Source organism: Ahaetulla prasina, chromosome 10 (genome assembly GCF_028640845.1).
Source record: "Ahaetulla prasina isolate Xishuangbanna chromosome 10, ASM2864084v1, whole genome shotgun sequence".
In the NCBI taxonomy this organism is placed as follows: Eukaryota; Metazoa; Chordata; class Lepidosauria; order Squamata; family Colubridae; genus Ahaetulla; species Ahaetulla prasina.
In genome coordinates, this window is record NC_080548.1 from 31,260,192 (window position 1) to 31,279,417 (window position 19,226).

At 47.4% G+C, this 19,226-nt stretch overlaps 1 protein-coding gene and 1 long non-coding RNA gene across 2 annotated transcripts in view; one reads left to right on the top strand and one right to left on the bottom strand.

Moving 5' to 3' along the window:
- The window catches only part of LOC131204716 (uncharacterized), a 46,763-nt gene that overhangs the window by 19,098 nt on the left and 8,439 nt on the right, over positions 1-19,226 (bottom strand). The gene's annotated exons all lie outside the window — the stretch shown is intronic.
- SPRED3 (sprouty related EVH1 domain containing 3) lies at positions 4,159-14,123 on the top strand. The gene is made up of 6 exons (XM_058196237.1): positions 4,159-4,210; positions 7,721-7,892; positions 9,403-9,571; positions 11,462-11,544; positions 13,021-13,182; positions 13,410-14,123. Exons 2-6 carry the CDS (start codon positions 7,725-7,727, stop codon positions 14,121-14,123), a joined length of 1,296 nt encoding a protein of 431 aa, XP_058052220.1. The 5' UTR covers positions 4,159-4,210; positions 7,721-7,724.

Genomic DNA, 19,226 nt, shown 5'->3' on the forward strand with positions numbered 1-19,226 from the left:
TGGCCGAACAAGATGGCGGCCATCTTTAGCTGCTGCGATTGTGAATTAAAGAAAGTCGCAGCCAACTTTGCTTTTTAATGGACGAGGATCTTAAGATGGTCGGAGGTTTTTTTTGTTTTTGTTTTTTCGTAACGGAGGCTTCAAACGGAGGAGAGAAGGAACCTGGAATTAAAGAGAAGCTTCCTCTGACAGTGAAAAGAATTAACCCGCGGGATGGCTTTCCTTCGGAAATTGTGGGTGCTTCAACAGCGCAGGTTTTTAAGAAGAGACTGGAAAACCCTTTGACTGAAATGCTATAGGGTCTCCTGCTTGAGTAGGGAGTTGGACTTGTCCAGGGTTCTCCAACCTTGACAACTTTAAGCCTGGTGGACTTCAACTCCCAGAATTCTGGGAGTTGAAGTCCACCAGGCTTAAAGTTGCCAAGGTTGGAGACCCCTGGACTAGAAGACCTTCAAGGTCCCTTCCCAGCTTTATTCGGATTGATCAAATGATCAGCCGAAAGGGACGGTGCTGTTCCTTCCGTGGTCCCTCTGCCGAGACAAACGCTGATGGAGATACCTTCTCCGGGGGTTGGATGGTGGGGAAGTGACGTCAGTCGGCAAAACCGATGCTAAGGATAGAGAATGGCACGGCTTTGCTTGCAATTTTGCAAGGGGTGGGTGGGTGAGTAAGAAATGTGCATTCTGGGCCACCTCCCGAGCGGAAGAGGGGGGATACTTAACCCCAGATGGATGTTTGATGCTCACTATTTGTTTTGTGAACTTGTACGATGCCTGGAGTAAGAGCTGGCTCTGAGCTGGTGGCCTGGGATGAGGAATTTTGTTGTGGGCAGGGACCCCAAGAATTTAGATGATGATCCAGAGGGGTCTATAGTGAAAGGATTGCATTAGCTTGGATCTAAAATGAATCTGAACTTTGCTGATAGAAGTTGGCGGCTTGTATCCTTTGAGTAACAGGATAGGGACCTTGGATGTCTTCTAATCCAACCCGCTGCTCAAGCAGGAGACCCTCTACCATTCCAGACAAATGATTATCCAATCTCTTTGTGGAAACCTCCAGTGGTGGAGCAGCACCCACAACTTCTGGAGGCAAGACGTTCCACGGATTAATTGCTCTCGCTCCCAGGAAATTTCTGACCCATAATGTTCCATTGATGCTGGTCCCAAGACTCAATGGTTGAGTAAAGTCCAAATGGAAAGTTCTCAAGTCTAGACTGATCAAACTAGACTTATCTCAGCATTAGCTTGGACCTAAAGTGAACCTGAGCTTTGCTGATAGAAGTTGGCGGCTTGTATCCTTTGAATGACAGAATAGCAGACTTGGAAGGGACCTCCGAGGTCTTCTAGTCCAGCCCCTGCTCAGGGACAAGTGGCTGTGCAGTCACTTCTTGAAAAACCTCCAGGGATGGAGCACGCACAACTTTGTGAAGGAAAGTCTGATGTAATGTTCTCACTGTCACAAAATTTCTCCTTACTTTAAGATTTGTTCTCTCCATTTTTTTTTAATTTGCATTTATATCCCGCCCTTCTCCGAAGACTCAGGGCGGCTAACACTATGTTAGCAATAGTCTTCATCCATTTGTATATTATATACAAAGTCAACTTGTATTGCCCCCCCAACAATCTGGGTCCTCATTTTACCTACCTTATAAAGGAAGGAAGGCTGAGTCAACCTTGGGCCTGGTGGGACTTGAACCTGCAGTAATTGCAGGCAGTTTTGTTAATAACAGACTGTCTTAGAAGTCTGAGCCACCGCAATAGAAGAATGGATATTGAAGGTTGCCAATTTGGCTGAGATGGCGAAGATATCAGCCTTTTTGAAAGACAATACGCAAGAAAGATACTTAAAGGAATGGAAAAAATGGATTGACTATATTCAACGTAGATATCAGACTAAGAGTTATCAGACTGTTTTTGAATGATTATGATGTATATTCTTGATTGTTTTTGGGGGAAGTTAGGAATTGATGATTGTAGGGGTATAATTAAGTTGGGATGAAAATTTTTTAGCATATGTTTGTTTTATTTTTAACTATACCTTGTGCCCGTTCCGGGAAGTCGGGGAGGGGTTGTGAAGGGAGGGGAGAGGAGGGGGGGAAAGGGGGAAAAATTTTGTAAAACTTTTTGAATAAAAAAAAAAAAAAAAAAAAGAAGTCTGAGCCACCAGAGGCCCTTAGTAAGTTTCCATCGATTACTTCTTCTCCTGCCTTAAGGAGAATAGATGGATCCCCTCTTCTTTGTGATAGCCCTTCCGATACAGGTAGTCCTCGCCTCACGACCGCAATGGAGCCCAAAATGTATGTTGCTAAGTGAGACATTTGTTAAGTGAGTTCTGGCCCCTGCGATGACTTTTCTTGCCACTGTTTTTAAGTGAATCGTTGCAGCCGATGAGTTAGTAACACGGTTGTTAAATGAATCCGGCTCCCCCAAATTGATTTTGCTTGTCAGAAGGTCGCAGTGCCGTGGTAACTTTGAAATGGTCACTGAATGAACTGTTGTAAGCCGAGGACTACCGCTGTTGGAAGACGCTTTTGTGTCACACTAGTGCAGGGGTCTGCAAACTTGGCTCTTTTTAAGACTTGTGGACTTCAACTCCCAGAGTCCCTCAGCCAGCAAAGCTTGGAGTTGAAGTCCACAAATCTTAAAAAGAGCCAAGTTTGCAGACCCCTGCCCTACTGGCAATAGAAAGAATAGCTGTCTTCTCTTCTTTAGCGTCTACATTCCGTTTATGGTACGGTTTAGCCTCTAGTCCCATAATCAAGGAAGTTTCAAACAAATTAAGCCATAAGGCCTTTGAGTTGCTGTTTGGGGGATTCTGGGACTTGAAGTCCAACCCACATGGAAGATCTCCATTAGGTCCTTTGCTTCAGTGGTGAAATCCAATATTTTTTACTACCGATTCTGTGGGCGTGGCTTGATGGGCATGGCAGGGGAAGGATACTGCAAAATCCCCATTCCCTCCCCACTCCTGGGGGAAGGATACTGCAAAATCCCCATTCCCTCCCCATTCCTGGGGGAAGGATACTGCGAAATCCCCATTCCCTCCCCACTCCTGAGGGAAGGATACTGCAAAATCCCCATTTCCTCCCCACTCCTAGGGGGAGGATATTGCAAAATCCCCATTCCCTCCCCACTCCTGGGGGAAGGATACTGCAAAATCCCCATTCCCTCCCCATTCCTGGGGGAAGGATACTGCAAAATCCCCATTCCCTCCCCACTCTTAGGGGGAGGATATTGCAAAATCCCCATTCCCTCCCCATTCCTGGGGGAAGGATACTGCAAAATCCCCATTCCCTCCCCACTCTTAGGGGGAGGATATTGCAAAATCCCCATTCCCTCCCCACTCCAGGGTGAAGGATACTGCAAAATCCCCATTCCCACCCTACTCTGGGACCAGCCAGAGATGGTATTTGCCGGTTCTCCAAACTACTCAAAATTTCCGCTACCGGTTCTCCAGAACCTGTCAGAACCCTGCTGGATTTCGCCCCTGGCTCTGCTTCTATACAGCTGCCTGTGAATTCTTTCCACCAGCCTTCCTTTCCTGCTTCTACCTTCCATTTCAGGCAGTTTAATCATTAACTTGGAGAACAAGACATTGAAAAGCAACTGTTTGCTGAAGGATGAGATTACGATGAGGCCGGGCAGCTGAAGCTGCTATGCAAATGGTGGGAAAAAATAGAGAAAGAAAATCTGGAGGGAAATATAACAATATAACAACAACAGAGTTGGAAGGGACCTTGGAGGCCTTCTAGTCCAACCCCCTGCCCAGGCAGGAAACCCTACACCATCTCAGTCAGATGGTTATCCAACATTTTCTTAAAAATTTCAGCCATGCGTCTCAACATTGACCCCTTCAAGATGGGTGGACTTCAACTCCCAGAATTCCCCAGCCAACATGTTGAAGTCCAGACAATTTAAACAATTCTGGGATTAAGTAAGGCCAGACATATTTGGCCAGCTGAGTTAAGAGTTAAGGCTTGAATCGGAGTCTCTGGATAAAACTCTTGTTTTCATTTCTTTCTTTCTTTTTTTTGTTAAGAATTACATGCAATCTTTTGTTCAGGAGCTTTATGAACTCTACAGAACAACAGCCCTAGGAGGGAGGCTAGTCTGAGAAAGTATGATTAGGCCGAAGTCCAACAGAGGACTACAGTCTGAGTCCGCCCACAGTCAGTTCAACATCCAACCTCCCAGAAGCTCCCACCTTCAAGGTTTGAATCTCCGGCGGTCCTTGTATAATTAGATTCATGTAGGATGCTACACCTGAAACTCAAGCTAACAAGCCCAAAATGTTGTGTCGATGTGTTTTGTACCAGCAAATAAGCTGTATGTTGGCTTTACATAGTGTTTCTCAATTGTGACCACTTTAAGATGGGGGAATTTCAATTCCTAGATTTTCTCAGTCGGCCATGATAGCTGGGGAATTCTGGGAGTTGAAGTCCGCACATCTTCAAGTGGCCAAAGTTGGGAAACAGTGATTTGGATCGTCATCTACAGCAGCTTGGAGGATGTCAGTAGCGAATCATTCTTCTGTTTTTTTAGTTTGTCGGGGTGAAAAGTTGGATTGGTGAGTCTCCTCCATACATCCTTATTTTCCTATTGAACTTTTTACCTTTGAGGACTTAAGAGCAGGGGTGTCCAACCATGGCCCTTTGAAGAGTGGTGGGCTTCAACTCCCAGAATTCCCCAGCCAGCATGAGCTATAAGTATGAGCAAGTTGCTAGTTGCGGAATTCTGGGAGTTGAAGTCCACCACTCTTCAAGGGGCCAGGTTTGGGCATCCCTGACTTAGAGTGATGTGTCTCAACCACGCTGAGGAATTCTGGGAGTTGAAGTCCACAAGTCTTTAAGAGACCGGTTGGAGACCCCTGGATTAGAGGAGATGCCAGCATAAAAATGCTACGTTTAGCCGGTTGCTCGGAAAGACAGTCTTTTGATTATTTTTTGCTTATGTTCTTGTTTAATTTCTACTACTTGAGAGACAGGTTTCTCCGGGAGCCTCTAACCGGATTTGAGTTTTCAGTCTTTTGGAGTGTGTTTTTAATTTTTGTGGCTTTTACTTTTGTAGACAATTTTATAATATGCTAATAATTTTATGATATGATGTTCCTGTCATATGAAAAAAAAGTTGTTGAGAGACCCTGGAAAAAGTGCAGAAGAAAGCAACCAGGAGAATTAGGGGCCTGGAGGCTAAAACATACGAAGAACGGTTGCAGGAATTGGGTCTCTTGTGTTTAGGGAAAAGAAGGACTAGGGGTAGTGGTGAGATTCAGCCAGTTCGCAGCTATTCGGGAGAACCGGTTGTTAACTTTCTAAGCAGTTCAGAGAACCGGTTGTTGGAAGAAATCTTATTTTGTTTTTTTCCACTTTACAAGGCTAATCCTGTAAGGCAGGCAGGAAGGTAACATTCTGGTGGTGTTTCTAGACTAATCTTTATTGCCCTGCTTACAGAAACTGCCTCTCTGGTTAACCCTTATTACATTGTAACAGCTAGGGCGAAGCGCCCGTCGACGTGAATGCTGTTGAGTTGATCAAGCCCACACGGTCACATGTCCACCAAGCCACGCCTACCCAGCTGGTCATTAGAGTAGAGAACCGGTTGTTAAATTATTTGAATCCCATCACTGACTAGGGGTGATAGGATAGCAGTGTTCCGATATTTAAGGCGTTGCCATTAAGAAGAGGGGGGTCAACTCCAAAGCCCCTGAAGGCAGGACAAGAAGCAACGGATGGAAACGAATCAAGGAGAGAAGCAACCTTAGAGCCGAGGAGAAATTTCCTGACAGAGCAATTCATCAGTGGAACGACTTGCCCCCAGAAGTTGTGAATGCTTCAACAACACGGGACGTTTTTTTTAAGAAGAGGTTTAGTACAATCATTTGTCTGGAACGGTAGTGGGTTTCCTGTTTGAACAGGGCATTGGCCTAGAAAGACCCTCACGGTCCCTTTCCAAACTCTTGTTATGCTTTTCGATGGTTGATTTTATTTAAAATAAATTCCTTTTTTTAAAAATCCACCCGGGGGAGCTTGGTGGCAAAAAGATGGGTTGTAGATAAAGTGCCTTATCTGTGCAGGTAAAATCAATTCTATCCCCATGTGAATCTGAGGGGCGGGTATGGGGGTGGGGGAAATATCTGAACTCCCCTTTCCTATTCTTTGTGTGGGTGGCTTAATAAGTAATGAGAATACTGTTTTTCTTCTGAAGTCTGCTTTGCATATCATGATCTGTTCTCACGTGGAGAGGAGGCGCCTTCCAGGTGAAGGATGCAGAACCATGGCGGGCCTAAAGCAAGCACAGGTTTACCCTTTAGGCCACCTGGCCTGTCTCCATGAGAAGAGATCATGATACCCAGAGCAGCTTTTAGAAGTGAAGCAGGTGTGTTAAATATGCTTATTTACTTACTGCTAACTGGAACTTTATTCCATGTGAACCAGGGATGAAATGTAAAATTCGTTACTACCGGTTCTGTGGGCATAGCTTGGTGGTGGTGGGTAATGTGACTGGGTGGGCGTGGCCAACTTTTTTTTTTTACTTTTAAAAGCATTTTTTCTACAACCTCTTCGGTTGAAGAGGTTGTAAAAAAAATGCTTTTAAAGAGTTCTGACGATCCCAGCTGAGCCGTGCGACCATGAGAGGCTTTTTTAAAAAAACTTTTAAAAGCATTTTTCCGGCAGAAAAATGCTTTTAACTTTTAAAAGTTAACTTTTAAAAGTTAAAAAAAAAAAAACTCTGATGATCGCGTGGTTCAGCTGGGCATGGGCAGTGGGGGGGACAGGGATTTTTTCTACTGGTTCTCCAAACCACCTGCCGCCATCACTACCGGATCGGGTGATCCGGTCCGAACCGGGAGCATTTCACCCCTGATGTGAACCCCGTAGAACCTTGAACTAGAAGTATAACAGAATAACAGAGCTAGAAGGGATCTTGGAGATCTTCTAGTCCCACCCCCTGCTCAAGCAGGAAACTATATACCATTTTAGACAAATAGTTATCCAATCTCTTCTTAAAAACTTCCAGCGTTGGAGCATCCGCAACTTCTGGACATCCTTGAGGTTGTTAGCCCAAATTCAATCATTCAGTCTCGTTACAACCTCACCCTTCAAAAGCTAACTTATGAGAAGAAGGCACCATCTTAGAAGTTGGTGGTCCAGGATCCTTGTCAGTTAGTTCAAGCAAGGGTGGGATTCAGCCGATTCAGACCAGTTCGGGCGAACCGGTATCTCCGACAATCAGCTGGGAGGGAACCGGTTCGCTCCGACGATCAGGTGGGCGTGCCCGCCCACCTCTGCGCATTACTTACCTTTATCCTCTCAGCTGATTCATGCGGCAGAGCGGATTGCCATGCCTCAGCTGTGTTACTCCCCAGAAATGACGTGGAAGGTTAGTTTTGTTAAAACTAATGCATAGCACACGTCAGGTGCGGGCATGCACGATCACCGAACCGGTTGTTAAACCGGCAGGACCCCACTACTGAGTTCAGGGACTTGATCCTACAAGCAAATTTGAATTTCTGGAGGTGAAACTGTGTCTAGATCAGCTTTAGGTCCATTCAGGTGCCTCCTTAGATACATAAAAACCACAACCCATCTTCCCCAGCTGGGGTAGACGATGGAGCTGTAAGCTTGGTGGACCTCATCTGGTGGGAAAGCAACGGCTCAGGTTGGTTTGAGGGGTGACATTGCTTTGCCCTGATTTCTTTCTCTCTTGCTGTTTCCACCCAGTTACATGGTTCGGGTGCGGGCTGTGGTGATGACCCGAGACGACTCAAGCGGCGGTTGGGTGCCCATGGGTGGTGGTGGCCTGAGCCATGTGACCATCTGTAAAGTCCGGCACCCTGACGAAGGGCAGCGCCGTCAGTACCTGATCAACGGAGAGCGCCTCCGGGACCAGACGGTGAGACTGATGGGATGGGGAGGCGGTTAGGAGGGAGGCGGTTGCAAACCAAAGAGATTAAGAGGACATTAGAACAGGGGGTCACCAACCTTTCGGACCACAGGGACCACTAAATTCATAATTTTAAAGTCCTGCAGACCACTAATATGATCTGCCTAATGACCGGCTGGGTGGGCATGGCTAGGTAGTCATGTGACTGGGTGGGCGTGGCCAACTCAATGTCACTCACGTCAAAGGGCACCTCGCCAGCCTCTACTCGCCCCTCCCCTCCCAACCATTCTTTACTTCCCCGCCCGGACTCCTTAGGGCCCCAACAGGAAGAAGTTGGTGGAGCTAACCAGCCACCACGAGAAAGAGTTGGCAAAACAGCTCGGTTCAAATTGGATCTGACTGATGAAGGGGGCTCAGTAGAAGCACCTCACTGAGGACTACGAGCATAGGCTTTCCAAGCAGAGGGAAGACCTGCGGGAATGCAGGTCTTCGCCACCAGTGGCATTTCCCTCCAGCCTTTGCCCAAAGACCCACACCAGGAGGCCGAAGCAGACCCCCAAGTCAGAATTTCTGCCCCCCTCCGACCCACACAAAAAGACCCCAAAGGGGGAGACTCTCTGCAGCAACACAAACGTTCATTGCACGTATCTATCCCAGGGGCCGTAGTTTGAGGACCCCTGATTTGATGCAATATAAAAAATGCAAATAATTTTTTTGCAGACCACCAAAATTTTCTCACGGACCACCAGTTGGTGACTGCTGCGTTAGAGGACCCTTCCTCTCTTTCCGTGGCAGGAGATGATACAGCCTAGAGCCGTGATGGCGAACCTATGGCACAGGTGCCAGAGGTGGCACGCAGAGCTCTCTCTGTCGGCATGCGTGCCATCGCCAGCTGCTCTTCTGCTTTCCAGTGCGCACATGCGCACCAGCCTGCTGATCTTCGCAGGCTCTGGTGTGCCGTAAAACGGTCTGAAGACGGGCCAAAAAATGCCCCAAACCAGCCTGAAAACAACCCCCCAAAAATGGCCCGGAAACAGCCTGGAAAACAGCCCCCCAAATGCCCCCCCCAAATGCCCAAAAAACAGGCACGCATGCACCAGCCAGCTGGTCTTCAGGTTTCCGGCACACGCAAACACCAGTTGGCCAGCGCGCATGCATGTGTCGACGCACCGGCTAACTAGTCTTTCTGTTTCCGGTGCTCCGGCACACACACATGCACACGCATGCAAGTGTGGTCCGGTTTGAGCACGCGGTGCCGAAAAGTTTCGCCATCACTGGCCTAGGGGATGTTGCCTTTAAACCAGTAAGACTGCTGCAGTCCTTAATTCAGGATATCAATTTTTGCTCGTGACTTCCCCATCAGCCCCAGCCTTAAACTTAGGGACAAAACTCAGCACTTTGTCCACATTTAGGTCAACATAGTCTCGGTGGGCAGCACAGGGTGGCGGGGAAGGTGTCTTCCAATTGTTCTTCCCATCATCCATTCTTCCTCCTTCTCCTCCTCCTTCCTGTCCTGCAGACCATCTTGGAGTGTGCCTTGAAAAAGGACCTGGTCTACAACAAGGTGAACCCCATTTTCCACCACTGGAAAGTCGGGGATAACAAGTTCGGCCTCACTTTTCAGAGCCCTGCAGACGCAGTGACTTTTGAGAAGGGCGTGCAAGCCGCTCTGAAAGAGATCACGGAAGGTGAGGGGACTGCTGGAAAGCCGGGGGGGGCTGTGGGGGAGGGGTCGGGGGTCAGGCTACTACCAGGCCATGCAACTGTGCCATTGTGGGATACAGCAACTTCTATGAAACCTGTTACAGTAGAACATTTCGGGTTCAAAGCTGGCAGCATCGATCAACTTCTAGGTGTTGTTTTCCGAGTTCCAACAATCCCTGAAATATGAGTAATTTGTAAAGAAGTTGTAGGGCAGTGTCGGCGAACCATCCCGCAAAGAATGTGTGGCCTCGCTGGCTCCTATTCCGCGTTCCTGTGATCACATGCACACCGGTCAGCTGGCTGTAACATGCGGGAGCAGCAGAACCCGGAAGAGTGGCGTTCCATCACACATGCGCACGCCGACACCTGACCTTCCAGGTTGATGTTGCACGCATGTGCGATGGCCAGCTGTTCATCGGGCGCGCTTCCATGTCAGTATCTGGGTGTTTGGCTGCCAGCTCGTGCATGCGCGATGGACCGCCGCTCTTCCGGGTACTGGCGCTCCCACATGCGCGAAGGCCAGTGGGGCCACGCATACCTCGCGGGATGGTTTTGCGTGCCACTTCCGGCATGCAGGCCAGCATGCAGGGACGTCAAAGGTTCGCCATCACTGTTGTAGGGTCACAGTAATTATTACAGAAAGTTATTGAAATGCTGGGAAACAGCACTGTCTTCTACCAGGATTTTGTCTTACTCAAAGAAGTGAAGGCAGGAAACACTGGAGAATTTCATGAAGTAGCTTGGTGTTGTGTCTCGCCCGCTTTCACCGCAGCCAGGGCCTTCTTATCTGCTTCCGAACGCTGAGGAATGTCCTAGTATGCCTCCCGGCCCCAGCCCTGGCTCCATGCCCAGACAGGCTGAGGAGGAGGAAGTATCTCCAGCCCCCAGCTCTGGCTCCATGCCCAGGCAAACGGAGCAACTAGACCCCTCCCCCTCTCCCACAGCATGTGAGCCTGAGGAAGGTCAATTACCAACAGCTGCAGACTGGAGTGACCCTGCTTCAGAAGAATTGATAGGCGGCGGCGACAGAAGGAAGGGAGGGGCAGGCCTGGATAAGTGCTGAGTCATGGAGCCACACCCCATGGCCTATATAAAGGATCTGCTTTCTGGCATTCTCTGAGTCAGGCAAAGTCTAACATATCTTGCTGAAGTCACTTTCTGGTCTCCTGCCTGCCTTCCTTGAGAACTTTGCTAGGACTTTGGCAGAGCTGCAGAGGCACGCCTGATTCGGATTTCCCTGACCCGGTCGTCAGCGGAGGAGTGGGACACGACACTTGGACAATTTAGGAGTTCATTCTGGAATTATTCTTATTACGGTTCATCGCATTGTCAGCCAGATGTTCAGGCTGGATTTGGCATATTTATCCAATCTTATTGAGCCCAGCCCAAAGACCTGGGATAAGCAGATGTGGATGTTTGATGAAAATACAGGTGTTGTCCCGGGGTGGATTATGTTCCGAGTAAAGCTGCCTTTTGCAATTGACTGATGGTGAATTGTCAATGTCGGTGATGTTCAAGTGGAGATCCAGTTCTCTTGGGATTGCACCCTAGGCACCTATTACTATTGATATTATTATTATTACTATTTGAAATGTATAACAGCCGGCAGCTCCCATAGATTCAAGTCAGCATGTCTGTCTAAATCAAAACACACACACACACACACACAATTAAAAACAATTACAAACCAAACCAAACCAGAAGCTCTTTTCCTAAATTTTCTCATAAGCTGGCCAAGCCCTGAAGAATACATTTTCATTTTCTTTCTTCATCTTTGCATATTTTATTTAGAATAAATCGTTACTGTATTTTTTTAAAAAAGACTTGGATATACTTTTGTGCACATATTTAAGATTTTTATTTCCATCTTCCAGGTTCTTGTTCACCTTGCTCCAGTGCCACTGGCTCCTCTTCGTCCTCCGAGGATGAAGCAGCTGGTCGGGACGAAGCCCTTACGGTGAGTCTGTTTTCTACTTCGAATTGGATGTTTTCTGATGACCGTAAAGCAATTTTTCTCATCCGTGTTAGCCAAGGAAGGCTTGAACTGAAAAACATCCTTTTTTAAAAATAAAAGCAAATTTTTGTCCTTTTTGGATGGCCAGAGTAAGGTTCAAAACATTCTCCAGTGCCTGATAATACAAGTAGTTCTCGATTTGCAATCGTACTTTTAGCAACCATTCGAAGTTACAAGGGCACTGGGGGGAAAAAAGGACCCGCCACTGGTCCTGGTGGTCAGGGAATTGCGCAGCAGGTGTCCAAATGAAGTCAGAGACGCTGACACAAACTTGTAGTTTTATATAAATAAATATATTTTACATCGATATATAGAGTAAACTAGATAATCAGGCAAATGGGAGAATCGTGAGGTAAATGACAGAGCAAACAGGGCCCACAGAAGAAAAAGGCGGGGGGGGGGAAAGGGAAACTCCCCCTCTACATCCACAGCAACCAATCACAGCGCAGATTACCTCACGCAGGAGCCAGCCCTATTCAACCGATATTATAACTGTATGTTCTTCTTCACCGCACAATCCCCCTGTTCCAGCTACTAAATTTAAATATCTACTGCTACTACTACTAGCACTGATGATGTTACCTAGTTTGGGTCATGAAACGTCTTCAGGAAAACCACCAAGCTCAGAGAACACCAAGGACCTCTCAGTTCAGCCCTGAGCTACAAATATTCTCCTCTATTGGTATTTTTCAAAGAGTAGCACTGTCAGGGAATTTGTGCAGCAGGTATTCAAACGGAATCAGAGACGCTGACACAAACTTGTAGTTTTCTATAAATAAATATATTTTACAATGAAGCACCTCTCAGTTCAGCCCTGAGCTACAAATATTCTCTTTTATTGGTACTTTTCAAAAAGTAGCACTGTCAGTCAGGGAATTTGTGCAAATGGAGTCAGAGACGCTGACACGAACTTGTAGTTCTACCTAAATAAATATATATTTATGTCGATATAATCAGGCAAAGGGGAGAATTATGAGGTAAATCACAGAGCAAGCAAGGGCAGACAGAAGAAAAAGGCGGGGAAAAAGGGAACCTCCCCCTTCGTACCCACAGCAACCAATCACAGCACAGATTGCCTCACGCAAGAGCCAGCCCTCTTCAACCAATCAACCATAACTGTGTGTTCTAGCTCACTGCAATCCCACTGCTCCAGCTGCTAAATTTAAATATCTTAACACTTGTACTTATGGTACTTACAACCGTTGTACCACCCTCTGATCACATGATCACAATTCCGACACCTGCCAACCAATTTGCCTTTACTACCAGTTGAGGTATCTTGTGGTCAACAACTACCTGTAAAAGTTGGTTCCTCATTTGGTCTCAAGTCTACCTTGTGCTAGGGGCAACTGAATGAAAAGCCATGGGGACCTGCTCTCGGACTCAACATAACCTCTGCATTGTGGCTTCTTTCTCTAGGTGCGCACAGATAGCGAGTCTTCCTCAAATAGCCAGAAGGAGATGCTCCCCAAACCCATCACCATTGTGACTAGCGAGTCTTCCTCCACCTGCTTCATTCGCACCCCTATTTCTGAAGAGTTCCCCTTCAGTTCAACACAAGGGGCGAGCTCAGCTGGACCGGTGCGTAGTCTGGATCATCATCTACTCTACTCTACTCTGATCATCATCTTCTCTCCTCGCCTCCTTCGCCTCCTTCTCCTCTTTCCTCCCACTTTTCCTCTCCTCTCCTCTCCTCTACCCTCTCCTCTTCTCTTTTTTTCTTCTCGTTTTCCCCCTTCTCCTCCTCTTCCCCCGCTTTCTTAAATTTCTTGGGCATGACTTCTGTCCTTTTCTTCTCCAACCCCCAGGTGCAAGCGGAGCCCTTGCAACAGCTGACTCTCCCAGATGAGGAGGAGCTGGAGAGCATCACCCCTTGTCCCTGGGTCACTAAAGGCTATGAGGACTACCGGCGGGCCGTGGTTCAGAAGCACCAGCCAGACCCCGAAAAAATCGACCTGTGCGTACACTTTGAGAAGGGCAGACAGGGCAGCCGATCTCCCCGGGAGAAAGAGTACAGCTTTCCCCCTGGGGCGGAAGGGCGGCTGAAGGACCCCAAGGCCTCGCCCTCCTGCCGAATCCATGGGGCCTCCTCCCCCACGAAACACAAGCCGATGAAGGAGCAACAACAGTCGCCGCAGGGGCCCCCTGGAGCCATCATGGGCGTGGAAGAGGACACGGTGCCCTCGCGGTGCGTCTACTGCCGGGATGTCTTTAACAATGAAGAAAACGGGCGGGGACAGTGCCAGGATGCGCCGGACCCCATTGGCCACTGCGTCTACCAGTTCACTTGTATGTGGTGCGCCGAGAGCATGCTCTACCACTGCATGTCAGACTCAGAAGGGGAGTACTCGGACCCTTGTTCCTGTGACACCGGCCACCCGCACTTCTGCATCCGCTGGCTGGCTCTAGCCACCCTCTCCTTGGTGGTCCCGTGCATGTGCTGCTACCTACCCCTCCACGCGTGCTACTCCTGCGGTGAGCGGTGCGGTTGCTGCGGCGGCAAGCACAAAGCCGTCCGGTGAAACTGAGCAATTCCCGGACGCGCCATTTGGGGATTTTTTTTGCCACCAAGGCCGTGACGGGCGTAAGCCAGGCAGCTTTCCTCCGAGATGGAGGCTTGCTGGGGTTCCAGTCCTTCCCCCGGCTAGCTCTCCCCCTCCCAAATTCCCTTTCACCCCTTTGAGGAAAAGGACCCCAGGTGAGGATGGCTGGCAGCACTCCTCACGGGACAATTTTCTGTCCCCAAATTGGGACTTACTTTATTGCAAGAAGGAAAGCAAGATAGTCAGATGTTGTCATGGGTACGCACCAGGCAGGTATTTTTCCCCCTCCCTGCGATGTTCTCTCTAGGGGTGATTTTTGGGGGAGGGTTTATTTTAAGGAAAGGGAGGATGAACTCGGGAAAACAAAACGAGAGGACTATGCCGTAACTTTGACCAAAGTTTACTATGAACTCTGAAAGCATCCGGTGTTTTACCAATGTTGGTAACATCCATAAGCTCTGCCTATCCTTGCTGTATATGTTTGGATGAGTCCAAGGCAGGCTTGGGCAACCTCCACCGAGATGGACCTCACCGACCAGCCATGTATTTTGGCAAACCTATCAGGCAGGTAAAGCATTTCTTGCCCCCCTCCCGCTTCCCTGTGACACCCCCAATGTCTTCTTAAGATTGAGATGTAATAGCGTTGCCCGTGGGACGTGGGCTCACAAGGGATGAAGAGAAAATGGTTCTCTTTTTTGGATCTCATTCTGTTCTCCTGACCCATCTCAGTCCAGAATTTTAAGTCCTGGGTACACGTAGTCCTTGACTTATGACCCCAATTGAGCCCAACATTTTTGTTGCTAAGCGAGACGTTTGTTAAGTCAGTCTTGCCCTATTTTATGACCTCTCTTGCCACATGTGTTAAGTGAATCACTTACACTTATTAACAACGAGGTTGTTAAGTGAATCTGGCTTCTCCAATCGCTTGTCCGAAGGTTGCAAAACGGGAAATCACATGATCCCAGAAGGCTGCAACTGTCATAAATATGAGTCAATTGCCAAGCATCTGAATGTTGATCACGTGACCACAGGGACGCTGCAACGGTTGTGTGAAAAACTGTCATAAGTCGCTTTTTTCAGGGCTGTTGTAACTTTGAACGGTCACTAAGCAAACTGTTATAAGTTGAGGACTATCTGTAGTATTATTATTTTTGGCATGATGATTAACGATGTGCTGAACATGTCTGTCTTCAAAGGCTGCTTTCCATGAGTGAGCAAGAAGTCCTTGCTGGTAGGGTGAGGGCAGGGATGAAATGCTACCGATTCGCACCGGTTCAGGCGAACTGGTAGCTAAAAAAAGCGACCGATTTGTCCGAACTGGTATTCCCAACGATCAGCTGTGTCGCACGATTTATATTCGCTAGAGAATAGGAAATCCTGCTTTCTAGCGAATCTAAATCGTGCAGCACAGCTGTCGCCCCCCCTCCCTTGCTGTTCCACTTACCTTCAAATGGCTCCTTCTACCGTGCAAAGTGTGCGTTTGGTGCGCACTGTGCATGTGCAGGCAGCGAACCGGTGGCAACCCGCGGAGGATTTCACCACAGGAAGACCAGAGTGGTGAATTTGTTATTGAGTCAGTCGTCCTAAACCGTCCCTGGTGGGGCATCAGCTTCCCTTCTCCTCTTTCAGAAGTCCAGCTGAAATTCAGAAATTGCACTCCGAGACACAATCTGGACACCCGGTTGGTGTCCAAAATCGTAATATTAAACCCCTTCTATCTTTTCCCGCCGGGGGCCTGTTCGCTTGGCATTCTAGCTTTCTGCTCAGACTGTGTTTGTTTTAGAGGGTTGCCGGTTGGTGCCAACCGGAGAAGGATGCGCGTGTTGCTGATTGGCATCGATTCGGCTGCCCTGAAGGCGGGCAGAAGTTCTCTCGATTATGTTTCTGCATTTAGCGGTTTCCCAGGACTCTGATTTTTGCTAATACACCATCAGACTGCTCTTTTCTAAGATTTTTTTTTTCCCCCGGTTGCCTGTGATGGTAGTTCTCGACTTACAACCATATCCGAGAGAGGAATTTCCATCGTAAATCGGTACGGTTGTAATGTGAGTCATTGTGTGACCGGACCTAATTTTATGGCCATTTTATACTGCAGGGGTTAGGCGTCTTCACGTGACCTCAAGGGTGGTGCAACGGCTGTAATTTCGGGAAAAGGTCATCAGTCACTTTTTTCCTGAGGTCAACGTAGCTTTGAACCGTTGTTAAACAAACGGCCGTAAAGCGAGAACTACCTGTACTGATCCCAGATTTACAGACGTCTCTTGGGAGTTTCCAGGCTAAAATCAAACACAGCCGTTTAAAATGTATCAAAACAAGGACCCTTAAAATACCCCTCGTCCATTTAATCCCAAGAGGAAAAAAACCTACATTACAGGAAGTAAGTCTATGGCTACAACGGGCGGCACAATTTCTGTGGCTTACCAAACTGGTTGTTAAATGAGTTGCGTCTGATTTTATAACCTTTTTTATTTATTGTTGCTAAGCGAATCCCTACAGTTGTTACGTGAATGATGCAGTCGTTAAGAAAGCTCCGCCCCCCCCCCTTCCCCACCCTGACTTTGCTCGGAAAGTCGCAAATGGCGATCATCGGAAATACACGTTGGTTGCCAGGTGCTCCAATGTTGATCATGTGACCGTAAGGACGCTGAATAGTTGTAAGTGCGAGGATGGGTTGTGTCGTGTCCCACTCCTCCGCTGACGGCCGGGTCAGGGAAATCCGAATCAGGCGTGCCTCTGCAGCTCTGCCAAAGTCCTAGCAAAGTTCTCAAGGCAGGCAGGCAGGAGACCAGAAAGTGACTTCAGCAAGATAAGGTAGACTTTGCCTGACTCAGAGAATGCCAGAAAGCAGATCCTTTATATAGGCCATGGGGTGTGGCTCCATGACTCAGCACTTATCCAGGCCTGCCCCTCCCTTCCTTCTGTTGCCGCAGCCTATCAATTCTCCTGAAGCGAGGGTCACTCCAGTCTGCAGCTGTTGGTAATTGACCTCCCTCAGGCTCACATGCTGTGGGGGAGGGGGAGGGGTCTAGTTGCTCCGTTTGCCTGGGCATGGAGCCAGAGCTGGGGGCTGGGGGCGCTTCTTCTTCCTCGGCCTGTCTGGGCATGGAGCCAGGGCTGGAGCCGGGAGGCATGCTAGGACATTCCTCAGCGTTCGGAAGCAGATAAGACGGGCCCGGCTACGGGGAAAGCGGACGAGGCACAACAGGTTGTAAGTCATCTTTTTCAGTGCCATTGTCACTTTGAACGGTCGCTCAATGAACGGTTTGTAAGTCGAGCAGCGGTGGGTTTCAGCCGGTTCGTATCGGTTGAGACAAACCGGTAGTTGTGACCTGCGGGTGGTCACAAGGCGCTATGCTGTCCTATTTAGCTGTGTTTTTTTAAGCTGTGCGCATGTTTTCAGTACTGGGGCGAACCGGTTGTTAAATTATGTGAAGCCCACCTTGAAGTCAAGGACTACCTGTATACGATGAGCTGGTTGAGCAGGGGGTTGGACTAGACATCCTCCAAGGTCCCTTCCAACTCTGTTATTCTCTTAATTTTTTGCTTTTTACCCGTTAGAATGGGGCACAAGCTTTTTCTGCACTTGTCCAGGTTGTACACACCACGCACAACATACAATGCCCGATGCAAGCGCACAAAAATTTTAATTTTAATTTTTTAAATTAATTTTTTAACAGAAATTTTAGATTTTTGTTAAAGATTTCAAGGAAGAGGTGGAAGTGGGTAAACTTCGGTGCATAAAAGATGTCTCAAGATGGGGTTTGGCATACCTGGAAAAATAAGACCTTGTTTGCATGCAAGAGAATTTAGGTCTTCAGGTGGGATGAGAAAATATTTTCCTAAATCTTAAAAAGACCACTGCCTTTTTTTTTTTTTTTTTGTGGCAACAATATTCAGGTCCAGCCACCAATCGAATAGGAGCGCTTAAAATCCTGCGAGTTCAATTTTTTCAGAAATCCTCTAGTTTAGTTCCATTTTTTAGGTTTACTGTTTCCTGCTTGGCAGTTCGCATCCTTTTTCCTTCCTGACTTGAAGCAAAACCAAAATTTTTCTAACCCCAGACTTCCAATCTGTAGGAATTATGCAAAATAATCTGATAGGCAGACGGTACGGTTTGCATAATTTATTTAAAGGAAATGTGCGGATTTCCTCTAGCAAAGGGACGGATGGAAGAGATTTTTTTTTGTTCGTTTGTTTTTTAAATAAGAATAAAATAAAATAGCCCAGGCTGTGTTTTAAAATCTAAGCATCAGGATCTTGATGTTTTGTAGGTGAGTTTTCGGCATCTAGAGGTGTTAAAATTGTAGACTGGTTAAGAGCTGGCCGAGGGGTGTCCAATTTTGGCTATTTTAAGATCTGTGGATTTCAACTCCCAGAATTCCCCAGCCAACCATGGAGGCTGGGGAATTCTGGGAGTTGAAGTCCACAAGTCTTAAAAATTATCAAGGTCCGACATCCCTGATCTAGAGGATTGGTTCATACCTCAGTGCGGTCATTTTTTAAATCTGGTGTAAAATGTTTAAATCGTAAAAGGGCAATTTGTATTCCTAAATGTTTTAATTTTCTGCGTTGCCATTTCTGCTCAGGCCGTGTTTGTCAGAACCCAGTGGAAGATGTGAGATATGTTAAAGAACTGGGGTTGCATGAAATTTTTTAAGCAGAGAAAAGCACATTAAAAGCACTATTTCCTTTTACTGCTTGTCCATCCCAAGCAACAATGAAATATGGGTTGACGACCAAAATGTCTGTTGCTAAGCAAGGCAGTTGTTAAGTGAGTTTTGCCCCATTTTATTATTTTTTTTCTTTCTTTCTTTTCTTTTTCTCTTTCCTTCCTTCCTTTTCTTTTCTTTTCTTTCTCTCTCTCTCTCTCTCTTTCTTTCCCTCTCTCTCTCTTTTCTTTTCTTTTCTTTCTTTCTCCAATTGTTAAGTGAATCAACTGCAGCTGTTGAGCTACTAGCGCGGTTCTTAAGTGAAACGGGTTTCCCCATTGACTTTGCTTGTCAGAAGGCAGCACAAGGTGATCACGTGACCTCGGGACGCTGCAACCGTCGTAAGTCCATGTAAGTTGCCAAGCATCTGAAT

Coding starts and splice junctions, on each gene's coding strand:
- SPRED3 (XM_058196237.1), top strand. CDS start 7,725: ATGGTTCGGGTGCGGGCTGTGGTGATGACCCGAGACGACTCAAGCGGC. Junction 7,893..9,402: donor AGCGCCTCCGGGACCAGACG/GTGAGACTGATG, acceptor CCTGTCCTGCAG/ACCATCTTGGAGTGTGCCTT. Junction 11,545..13,020: donor GTCGGGACGAAGCCCTTACG/GTGAGTCTGTTT, acceptor TTCTTTCTCTAG/GTGCGCACAGATAGCGAGTC.